The sequence below is a fragment of the Eumetopias jubatus genome, unplaced genomic scaffold, assembly GCF_037043125.1.
Source record: "Eumetopias jubatus isolate StellerSeaLion01/CBP00866 unplaced genomic scaffold, mEumJub1_p1.0 scaffold_2, whole genome shotgun sequence".
In the NCBI taxonomy this organism is placed as follows: Eukaryota; Metazoa; Chordata; class Mammalia; order Carnivora; family Otariidae; genus Eumetopias; species Eumetopias jubatus.
The window spans coordinates 16,425,325-16,437,582 of record NW_028274808.1 but is presented as its reverse complement, the minus strand read 5'-3'; the positions used below and the strand labels follow the sequence as shown (position 1 = coordinate 16,437,582).

Here is a 12,258-nt window from a genome sequence, read left to right as displayed (position 1 = left end):
TGACATCCCCTTTCTAAATCACAGAAACTAGCTGGGGCTGCGCTACTGATCTACGTAGTGGGTGGCAGGATGGTGTGGTGAAAAGTGTACACAGCGTTGGGTGAGAGGTACCGGCAGGGTGAGAACTAAGCCAAGTTAGCCTCTCTGAACAAGTTTCCGCATCGGTAAAAGGTCATCAAGTTACCTCCCCCAGAGAACGGTGAGAAATACAATGACCGATATAGGGCGCAGCGCGCGCGCACAGTGAGTGCTCCCGTCGCCAACTGCAGAGCAACATCCAAGATTTGGAATGATTATTCAGCTATCAAGGTTGTGCCTGGGGATGGTTGTGGAGCAACTACATAGCCTAACGGCGAGCATCTCGCAAGCCCGGAGGAGCCCGGAGCCCTCCTCCCGCGGGAGCTGGGGGATCGCTCGCAGCTGCCGGCCGGGCCGACCAACCCCAGCCCCGTTCCTCCCGGGCAACCGGGACGGAGAGGACGGGCCCCGCCGCCGCCACCCCGGGCTCCGAGAGCGGGCGGCTGGCACCGGAAGCGGGGGAGGGCCGAGCCGAGGCCCCGGGCGCGCGAGGCAGAGGAGAGACCGGTACTTACCCCCGGCGCGCGGCGGGCGGCCGCGGCCAGCCGTCTCCAGGCGGCGACGAAGTCGGGCGGCGGGGCTCGCCGGCTCCGGCAGACGAGGGAGAACAGGGTCCCCAGGAGGAAGGCGGCCGTGGCGCAGCCCAGGTAGAGGCTGAGCCCGAGCAGGACGGTGCACGGCCCCGCGCCTCCGGCCGCCTGCCAGCAACCGGGCCCCAGGCAGGAGAGGCACACGGCGGCGAGTGCGACCACGGCCGCTGGCACTCGCCAGCTCCCGCCGCCAGGGGCCCCCGGTGCCGCCGCGTCTTCCCGGGGGTCCGGCCGCAGCTCGCCCGGGGCGCTCGGGGCAGGGCGGCCGCCGCTGGCTGCGGCCGGCGCGAGGTTGAGGCCGGCGCCGCTGCTGTCGGTGGCATCGGGGTGCATGCTGCTTCTTGTGCCGCTAAGGACAGGCACATTTCCTGCCCTGCTGTCCCCTGGCGCTGCCCTGGACGGTGGCCTCTGCGCGGCGCCTCCTCCCCTCGCCGCTCCCGCCGCCGCCGCTCCTGAGGCACAGGCAGTCGGCGCTCATGCCCTCGCCGGCGGCCCACCGAGGGAACTGCTCCGACAGACGCCGCCGAGCTCCTCTCAGCGAGCCCTCAGCGCCGCCCGCCGGCGCCCGCTCCGCAGCCGTCCCGCCGGGCGCGCCCAGGTAGCCGGACCTCGTTGTGACTTAAGCGGGCGAAGCCCGAGGCGGAGCGGGGGTGGGGGAGGCCCCGAGGTACTTGTCAGGCGGGGGGGGGGGGGGGAGGCGGAGGGCGGCCGCGGCCCGCTGAGTGACAGGTGGGAGGTGCCCGGCCGCGCCCGGCCCCCATCGCCCACCCGCGGCGCGGGGGCGGGGTCCGACCGTCGCTGCCCCTCAAGGAGAGGGGGCGCGACCAATCGCCGGGATAACTGCTGGGTCCTGGGCTGCTCCTCCCCTCCCCCCAGGGTGCCGTCCGTGGATGGAAAATTTTGCTGCAGGTGTCAGAAGCATTTGTAATTCTCCGGCTCAGGTGATCCCTTAATCCTCGCTCTCTGCTCTTCCCTGACAAGGAATCTCCCATGCTTACGGTTCCCCAGATTTCTGCTTTGTTTTCACCTGCTATTTAGATAAAATCGGCAACCATTCCTGATCCTCACTTTTAATACAGTTTCCCCCAACAACCTTCCTTTTATTTCCTTCAGGGAAAGAATCCGACGAACGTGCAAGAGTAATAAAGCCTGCAAATGCTAGTTATCGAAAGGCCCGAAAAGTCGGCCTGGTGCCAAAGTGTGTACACAGTTGCGGTGATCACTTTGGCTCCAAGCCCCTATATTTTTGTTACCAAAGATTCAATACAAATGTTACTACCTACACAAGCGAAAGAGGTCCAAATAATTTTTAGACTACATTATTTTCCTATTCTCCTATCATGATCCCATCGTTAATATACAGATGTTTACTGAAAAGATGCTAATATGCTAAATACTAGTAATTACTACTAAGACCAATAAAGCAGCAGCTGTATCTTTGATAGATGAAAGAACTGGAAAGGAAATGAAGGAATTCTGAAGAGATTAATGATTTGAAAGGATGGGTGATAGGGCCATTCGGGAATAGAAAGAAGAAAGGGAAGAAGTAAATGGATGAGAGATACAGGGAAACAATCCTGAAGAATTTCTACAGTTCAACAGCACTATTGTTTTCCAATCAAATGAGTTAGATCCTGCTTCCCAGGGAGCATAGTGAAGAAAAGTAAGCATTAAAATATATTTTTAAATTACTATGACTATACTGTTTTTCTATAAGGCATCATCGGTGTCATTATTTCAACAAAGGAAAAAAATACAACATTCATAGGAAGTAAGATATTTGGTGGATTTTTTTATTATTTTTAATTCTCTTTTTTGTAATTATTGTTTTATGAAGAATAATTTACATACAATGAGCTGTGCAATTTGATATTTTTATCTGCCAAATATTTTTGTTCGTTTCAAGCTTTTATTTAAATTCCAGCTAGTTATTTATTCTTTTAAAAACTAAGTATTATCCAAGAGGTTATTATCCAAAAGAAGACACACTGGAAATATGGTGTGTCAATTATCTTATTGTTGCATAACAAGCTACCACCAAATAACCATTTCATTTGCTTATGATTTTGTGGGTCAGCAATTTGGACTGGGGTCAGTTGGGCAATTCTGCTCTTCTTGCCTGGGGTCACTAATGAAACTACGGTCTCCTGGATGCATACACTGGGGCTGTTAGATCTATGGAGTCTCTATTGAGATGGCTTGTCTCTGCTCCCTGTGTACTTACCCTCCAAAAGGTCAGCTTGGCCTTCTTCACATGACAGTCTCAAGGATGCCATGTGCAAGGTTTTTAAGCTTTTGCTTACCTTACATTTGCTAATGTCCCATCGGCCAAAGCAAATCATATGGCCCAACCAGTAATTAAACAGGGAGAGGTCTACACATGGGCTTAAATATGGGGAGTATAATTCACTGGTTGCATTACTTTAATGACCCACCACAATTTGCTTTGACAGAATATACTAATCAGTTTCTTGTGGATCATCTGGCTGCACACCCAAGTCAGTGGTATCCAGTGACTTATCACTGTAAATATGTTAAAATTCACATTTCTTGTTCCTGGAATTGATAGTTCTTCATAATCTAATCCCATTTGCCTATAAAATGAACAAAAGGACCTAGGGAAGGATAGGGGAAAGGGAGACAGTATAAAACTATGTTTCTCAGTGAAGAGTTTGGTGATATAGCGGTATCATTCAACTTTATTTTACTCTAATATTTTCAAGTTATGAAACAAAGTGAAAACAATTCTACACTCAGATTTGATATCCAGTATTATTGGGCAGCAGATTATAAAGAAGGAATATAAATTGTGTTTACTTATCTAATTTCTCCAAAATGCATGTGGGCCAAAAAACTTTTTGAACTGATCTTTATGCTTTTTCATATGTATTATGAGCAGAGTAAAATATAAAGTAGGACACAATATTGATTAAATGTACTTGCATAAATTAGGAAAGGATTTTGAATATTTTCAGATTAACACTATGTATTTAATATTATATAAAGCTTTTATATACTGCCAAAAAGAAGCCAAAAAGTACCTTTCATTTGTCATTTATTTGCTCTAGGAAAGAGAACATACCTACGGAAAGTAAAATTAATATTAGAATATTAATTAGAGTATGAATAGGGGTTGCAGAGAGTAGGCCCTTAATAAATACTTTTGAATGAATAAATCTGATATTCTTCCATGATACTATATCTAGAATAATTGAGTAGACCCAAAAAAGTAGTAAAAATAATCTCATATTTTAATGGAAACTTTTTTTTTTTAAGATTTTATTTGAGAGAGCAGGAGAGCACAAGTGGAGGGAAAGGGCACTAGGCGAGGGAGAAGCAGACGTCCCGCCGAGCAGGGAGCCAGATGCTGGGGCTAGATGCCAGGACCACAGGATCATGAACGCCAAAGGCAGACACCTAACTGACTGAGCCACCCAGGTGCCCCTCAATGGAAACTTCAACTTTTGGAAATTCTTTTTAAAACATATGTTCCTCACTATAACTCTATAAAGGACATAAGGTAAGTTTTATAATCTCATTTTCCAGATTAGGAAACAGGCTCAGCGAAGTTAAATGACTTGTTCAAAATCACACAGCTAGTAGGTGGTGAACCTATATTACAAGATTCTCCTCCATGATGCCATCTTTCAAATAGTTAAAAGTAATGTCAAAGGGCAAAACAAACAGCTTTCTATATTATACAAATAATGTCCTTACAAAATCAATACAATAATAATAGCATTCATCGGCTTTTAAATAGATTGTAAACTTCTGGAAGGTAGTATGTGACTTTTATTCATTCATTCAGTCCAAAAATATTAGCTAGGTGCTTTGTTAGAAAGCAGTGTAAAACATAGTCTCTGGGGACGCCTGGGTGGCTCAGTAGGTTAAGCGTCCCACTCGTGATTTCAGCTCAGGTCATGATCTCAGGGTTGTGGGATCGAGCCCCACATCAGGCTCCCTGCTCAGTGAGGTCTGCTTGAGATTCTCTCTCTCCCTCTCCCTTTGCCCCATCTCTCTAAAATAAATAAATCTTTAAAAAACTATGGTCTCTGTCCTTGAAGAGCTCTCATTCTGTTTGGGGTGGGGGAGAAGCATAAAGCAATGTAATATATATTACTAAGGTATTACAAAGTTCTATGGTGGCAAGAAGAGAGCTACTAATTCTGCTTTGTGGAAGTTCAGGAAATTCAAATGTGAATCTAAGTCATTTTGCTTTCTCAATTTCCTTTTACAGCATTTAGATATTTTGAAGTACCCCCCTTTAGATACTTAAAATATATGAAACTTAACTACATTTAATTTCAATTTGGTTTATAAACTTCAACCCCAGAAAGACTTCATCCTTCAAAACTTAATTCCTAAGTTTTTTTAAAAAAATCCATTTAGGGGAAAGGGAGTTTAGCATAGATGAAAAAACCTCCAGCTATTATGCAAAAAGTTCTTTTAATAGCTCTCTACAGAAATAGTCAAGCCTATATTCTGTTTCAAGAGGTTTATAATAAGTGAAAAACAACTTTTGAAAAGGGGTCAAGGGATATTATTTTCATCTTTTCTGATAAAAGAGTCCAGATTCAATGTATCTGGAGAAGAGCCTTTTTTCACTTATGAGTTGATGACCGTCTTTGACCAGAATTATGAAGCGGCACAAAGAAATTAAAATCTCTGTCCTGAAGAAGCTTATTTACAGGGGCGCCTGGGTGGCTCAGTCGTTAAGTGTCTGCCTTCGGCTCAGGTCATGATCCCAGGGTCCTGGGATCAAGCCCCACATCGGGCTTCCTGTTCAGTGGGAAGCCTGGTTCTCCCTCTCCCACTCCGCCTGCTTGTGTTCCCTCTCTCACTGTGTCTCTGTCAAATAAATAAATAAAAATCTTAAAAAAAAAAGCTTATTTACAATCTATTTCATGTTATTGATTAATTCATTCAATATGGACTAATGAAAACCAGGGAAAAGGCAAAATTTTATAAATTTATAGTCCAGAAAGAGCCATATTTAAAGTTTAAGATATAATAAGCTTTTTTTATCATGATAAAACATACACAAAATTTAATACTTTAACCATTTTTAAGTGTACAGTTCAGTGGTATTAGGTACATTCACACTGTTGTACATCCATCACCAGTATCCATCTCTAGATCACTTTTGTCATCCTGTACCGAAACTCTGTACACATTAAATAAGAACTCCCCCTCCCCTCTCCACCCCCCAAGCCCCAGGTAACCTCTATTCTTTTTTTTCAAAGATTTTATTTTTAAACAATCTCCACTCCCAACGTGGGGCTCAAACCCGCAACCCCAAGATCAAGAATTGCACACTCCATCAGCTGAGCTAGTCAGGTACCCCACTTCTAATTTCTGTTACTGTGACTTGCCTATTTTAGGTACTTCATACAGGTGGAGTCATATTTGTTCTTTGGTGCCTGGCTTATTTCACTTAGCATAATGTTTTCAAGATTCATCCATGTTGTAGCATGTATCATAACTTCATTCCTGTTTATGGCTGAATAACATTCCTGTGTGAATATACCACATTTTGTTTATCCACCTGTTGACAGACATTTGGGTTGTTTCCATCTTTTGGCTTTGGTGAATAATGCTACTATGAACATGGGTATACAAATATCTGTTTGAGACTCTGCTTTCAATTCTTTCGTGTATATACCCGAAGTGAAATCGCTGGCTCATATGGTAGTTCTGTGTTCAATTTATTGAGGAACTGCCATAGTTTTTCCACAGCAGTCACACCATTTCACATTCCCATGAGCAATACACAAGGTTTCCAATCTCTCCACGTTTTTGTCAATCCTTTTTATTTTCTCTCTTATTTTTATAATAGCTATCCTAATGTGTGTGAAGTGATATTAAAATTTGTTTGCATTTCCCTAATGATTAGTCATGTTGAGCATCTTTTCATGTGCTTATTGGCCATTTGTGTGTCTTCTTTGGAGAAATGTTTCTTCAAACCCTTTCTGTAACAAACTTTTGATCAGAGTAGACACTCGTCCCTGGGAAATGGTACCAGCATAGTTTCATCAAGCAGAATTAAGTGAAATTCTGCCTTTTAGCCTACAAAAACAACAAAATGATCCTGTGTACTTGCTGGCGATTACAACTCAAAAGTACAAGATACATTGTAAAGCACAAAAATAGAGTCAATTCCTTAGAGACACTCCCTAGGATATGGGTAACCCGTAGTTCCTAGCTTTCTTCACACTCTCATGTGAAAACTGTATTGAGTACCCATTGCATTAGGTTCTATTGCTGCTGTAATAAATTACTGCAAGCTTGGTGCTTTAAAACAACACAAACTTATTCTCTTTCTGTTCTGGGGGTCAGAAGTCTAAAATCATGGTATTGACAGGGCTGCATTCCTCCAGGAGGCTTCAGGGGAGAATACCTTTCCTTCCCTTTGTCAGCTTCCAGAGATGCCTGCTTTCCTTGACTCAGGGACCCCTTACATCACTCTGACCTCTTGCTGCTCTTTTTATTTTTATTTATTGTAAAGATTTTATTTATTTGACAGAGAGACAGCGAGAGAGGGAACACAATCAGGGTGAGTGGGAGAGGGAGAAGCAGGCTTCCCGCAGAGCAGGGAGCCCGATGTGGGGCTCGATCCCATGACCCTGGGATCATGACCTGAGCCAAAGGCAGAGGCTTAACGATTGAGCCACCCAGGCGCCCCGCTGCTCTTTTTAAATTAAAAAACTTTTTTACAGTTTTATTGAGATATAACTTACATATAACAACATATAAGTCTAAGGTGTACAACATAATATACGTATATGAGATGAATACCACAATAAGTCTAGTTAACATCCATCACCTCACAGTTACCTATTTCTTCCCTTGTGATGAGAATTTTTTTTTTTAAGAGAGAGAGTGAGAGTGAGAGGAGGGGCAGAGGGAGAAGGAAAGAGAATCTTAAGCAGGCTCCACCCTCAGTGCCTAGAGCCTCACACAGGGTTCCATCTCACCACCCTGAGATCATGACCTGAGACGAAATCAAGAGTTGGGGGCTTAACTGACTGAGCCACCCAGGCACCCCTGAGAACTTTTTTTGTGTGTGATGAGAACTTTTAAGATCTACTGTATTAACTTTCCAATATGCAGTACAGTATTGTTAACTACAGTCACGGTGCTCTACATTACAACCTCTTCTACGACCACCACTCCTATTAATGGCTCCAAACTTCTTGACTCTCATTTTTTTTTTTTTTAAGATTTTATTTATTTGACAGAGAGAGACACAGCGAGAGAGGGAACGCAAGCAGGGGGAGTGGGAGAGGGAGAAGCAGGCTTCCTCCGGAGCAGGGAGCCCGATGCGGGGCTCGATCCCAGGACCCTGGGATCATGACCCAAGCCAAAGGCAGACGCTTAACAACTGAGCCACCCAGGCGCCCCTTGACTCTCATTTTTAAGAATCTATATGATTACGTCGAACTCACCTGGATAATCTAGGTTGATTTTCCCATCTCAAGATCCTTAACCACATAGCACCAAGTCCCTTTTGCCATGTTAAATGGCCTATTCACACGTTCCAGGGATTAGGAAGTGTACATATTTGGGGCACCATTATTCTACCACACCTACTATGTGCCTGTGAGTTCAAATCCGAAAAATTATGGCATTCAACATATTCCACAGAGATTTTTTTTTCTGGTTTTAACCACCCACTTCATTCACCAGTAGTCAGAGGGCTTTCTAATGTGTTACCAGCTCTTGGATCATAGAACCAACTGGTTCTCTGATCTGAGCTTTGCTGATAAAAAGAATCACAAAGTCACAGCTGCCCCCATTTACTACTGCTATTGTTTTGGTAAGGACAAGATAACTGAAGCCACTTTCCCAATCAGCCACCATAACAACTAGGTCCACCCGCACTGCCATTAGTAGCGAGGACAGTAGCAATAAGACCTTAACGGTGCACTGGGCAACTGACCGCCTCCAAGACTCATTTCTTCACGTGTCCCTTCCCACTCCGGAGTCGCGGGCCTGGCTTCCCCCTCCCCGCCTCCCGCAGCGGGGCGCGGTGCTCGAGCCTCTCTAGGCCTTCGGCGGGCCCACCGCGCTCTATGACGCCCTCCGCGAGGAGCCACGAGGAGGCGCCGCGCCGCACCGTCGGCCTCCGCCCAGTTCCCGCGGTACTTGCGGCGCTGCCTCTGCACCCCCTCCTTTCCCTTTCGGTTCTCTCCGCCTCCGGAAGCAAGAGCCGTGCGGCTGGGGGCCGCGTGCGGGGGTTGCGTGCGCGCGGTGGCGCGTGCGCGCGACCCGGGAACGCCGCTGGCGGCGCGCGAGGCGGCTGCGACGGCTACAGCACCCAGGTAAGCGGCGCGCGAGCAACCCCTTCTTCCCCGCCCGCGACGCGCCCGCCACCCTCGCCTCCGTTCGGGATCCGTTTCCTCTCTCTGGAGCCCAGGCAGCAGCGAGCACTCAGGGTCGGTATGAGGAAGCCAGCGCGGGAGGTTAGGAAGGCGGGCGGGCCGGGACTCCCAGCCCTTTGCTCCGTCGGCTGTGCGGCCCAGCCAGCCCCACGAGTGGAGTGTGTAACCACAACAAAGGCGTCCGAGCCCGCGGCCGGTGGGTCCGTGGGGCCGCCCGCAGCCCCAGCCGGCCCCTATGGGAACCGCCGGGCCTACCTCCAGGATGCGTTCGGGGATGGCCTGGGGGCCGGGGTCGGCCCTGAGTCAAGAAGTGGTGGTAACTGGGGAGCCGGGTTCGGGTCGGCGCCGCCCACCTCTGAGGACTTGACTCTGAACTCCCGAGCCTGAGGGGCTGTCAGTTATCTTCTGCTACCTGTGCGGGGAGGTGAAGGGGGATGGTCAGGAGGAGGTGGTGAACGGACCCTTGACTCAAGTCCCTGGAAAACGGGTGTTTACTTTGGGCCGAGATTTTCGTGGACCCAGCCTTGTTTGGACCGTATTATACACCTAATTACAGAAATAATGTGATGTCACAGTAACGAAATGACAGTTTAAAAAATGCCAGATTCTTACTTGTGTTTTCCTGATGTAACTTAAAAAGCATTAGTATTTCTGTTGCTGGCCCTGCAGGAGCTATACAAATGGTGGTGAGTGTCCAAGTGACGCCCAGGCAGCTTTGACAAATACCGGTTTTCTTTGAGCCCCAAAGAGTTATTAAATGAATTATCATTTAAGTTTTACCCTTTCCCAATATGTTGTAAAGAGAATCTTCATAATCTTAAGTCCACATTTTTATTTTCCAATGTAAATTGAATCTCACTAACTTTGAAATAAGTGTTATCGGAAGGATTGCTTAGTGGATGGGATCGTTGGATAATTTTTCTATAAATTCAGTTTAATCACCAGGGAGCTTAAGTCCTTATAATAACCCTATCTGTGGGATGTTATGCCTGAAAAGTCTCCCAGGTTTATTTATGTGCCACCTCTCATGAACTGTGACCACTTACTAAGGTAGGTCCTTAACTGTTGAGGACTCATCAACCATGTAAATACAGATAAGGGGATAGTTAATTCTGGTGTGTGTGGTGGGGGGGTGGGGGACGATTGTGGGAAACTGTCAAGGAACTAGCTCAGGGATAAGCAGTGATTTTTCTGCTTACATAGTAAAGGGCAGAACTAGAGTTCAATCTTAAGTCTCCGAACTCCAAACTCCTTCATCAGATAAACATTCTTTGAATGTCTAATATTTGTCAGATCCTACCTTAGGCACTGGGGATATAAAGATGAGCAAGATCCAGGAGTTTCCTGTTTGGTAAGGAGATAAGGCACAAACTGTTAGCTATGAAAAACGGATTTCAAAGAATTACCTAATCATTTGGATTACAAACAGATGTTGGGATTTAGACCTAGTTCATAAAATGTTATGGTTGGGAAAATGATATCCTCCTAATGCATGGATTCCCTCTGTAGCATCCCAGCAAGTGGACATTCAGTTTTTGCTCCAACATTATCTAGTGACTCGTGGCTCATAATCTTAGAAAGTAGCCCTTTCCATTTTGAACAATTCTTACGTTGATTTAAGAACAGGTTTATGTACTACAAATAACTACAAAGAACTACAAATAACAGCTCTAAAATCTTTTTTTCATATCACAGTCCTTTAAATATCTGAGCATACCTTTTCTCTTAGCCATTGCATTTACTAGCTATGAATCCCTTGTTCTATAAACCATTGATCATGACTTAGATTCTAGACTCTTCACCATAGCACTGAGAGCTAAATGCTTCATTCAAGAAGTAGTTTGACCAAGCAGAATATAATGCAAGTTATCTGAAGACTGCATATTGCTATCCCGGTATGACTTAAGAGCGTTTTAATCTTTTAATTTCTAAGTCATGCTTTTGCCACTTGGTAAGCTCCAAGTCTTTTTTCAGTGAACCTTCTTTTAAGCTGGGGCCCTCAGTGCACCTTCCCTCCTCACCTTCCCTCATTCTGTGTCTGCGCTATTATTGTGTTACTGTTTGGCTATTTCAGAGTATACCTTCCCATTAGGTTTTTTGGCTTATTAATTTTCCTCTGCTTGTCTCAGTATAGCATAATCAGTAAGACTGCTGACTGTCTGGATTCAGATCCTGACTCTGCTGCTTTCTAGCCATGTGGTCTTTGAACATGTCAGTTAACTTCTGTGCTTCGGTTTCCTTGTCTCTAGCCTCAGAGTTGTTACTAGTATTAAATGGTCAGTGAAGATAATCCATGGTAAGTGATCAATGAAAGAGTGCTTAAAACAGTGCTTGGCACATAATAAAATCTATATGAATGTTAGTTTCTTTTCCATTTATCCGGAACCTTTGAATCCTTATTTTCACCTGTCCATCTCCTTTTTTTTTTAATTCACAAATTCGATAAAGCTTGAAGTCGTAAGAGGCATACTTGATACAAACTAATTTAAATTGTTAAAGCCATTTAAATTGCTAGGCCTTAGTCTCTTCATTCCTAATGTAAGGGGGTAAAATTTTTACCTTTCAGGACTGTTGGGGAGCTCTGAGGGTAGGGGAAGGGTATTAGCTCTAACTTGCATTATTTTGCCGTGCACCTTTATAGGGAACTTTAAATAGGTCTCACTCAGGGTTTATCGGGGATCACAAAATTTGACTTGATATGCCAAACACATAAAGAGGAGACATGCTGGAAACATTTCAAGTTTAGTGACTTCCGGATTTGTCACTCTCCTTGTCAGAAATACCTTTGGAATTCACTACTGTCTTTGGAAAGGTGGTTTGGTCACAAGCTCAGATTGGGATAGAGAGGGTCATAAGTTAATTTAAAGTTCTGAATTCTTGTTACCTAGGTTAACACTTTTTAATTTACTCAAGGCTACTACTGGTTTATTTAATTTGTGGTTCCAGTGAGGTTTGTTCCCATTTACTTTGTTAGTGGAAAACTGCTACATAGCAAATAAATCCCAGCAAAATGTGTGGCAATCACTGGCATGTGTATCTAATTTTAACTGTACAGACCATCCTTTTCTGTTCCTAAATCCATATTGCTAAATAGGTTCCATTTTCCTTTAAAAGTCCCAGTGGTGAGAAGAGCTGGTTATCTTGCTGACAGTTTACTAACAGATAAATCATAGATATCACAGCAATGTATTCTAAAGGTTAAAAACAAA

General features: G+C 45.0%; 2 protein-coding genes across 7 annotated transcripts in view; one reads left to right on the top strand and one right to left on the bottom strand.

The window, feature by feature from the left end:
• Positions 1-1,299, bottom strand: part of SNX25 (sorting nexin 25) — a 125,312-nt gene extending 124,013 nt beyond the window's left edge. For all 4 annotated transcript variants that reach the window (XM_028099828.2, XM_028099829.2, XM_028099830.2 and 1 more), the window contains exon 1: positions 594-1,299. In XM_028099828.2, coding sequence (XP_027955629.1) covers positions 594-1,001 — 408 coding nt within the window. In that variant the 5' untranslated portion in view covers positions 1,002-1,299. The remainder of the gene's footprint in view (positions 1-593) is intronic.
• Positions 1,300-8,915: 7,616 nt separating this feature from the next.
• Positions 8,916-12,258, top strand: part of CFAP97 (cilia and flagella associated protein 97) — a 40,022-nt gene continuing 36,679 nt past the window's right edge. Inside the window, exon 1 of one of the 3 annotated variants that reach the window (XM_028099740.2) lies at positions 8,916-8,989. The gene's annotated coding sequence lies outside the window, so the exon portion shown is untranslated. The other 2 variants (XM_028099741.1, XM_028099742.1) reach the window with 2 other exon arrangements.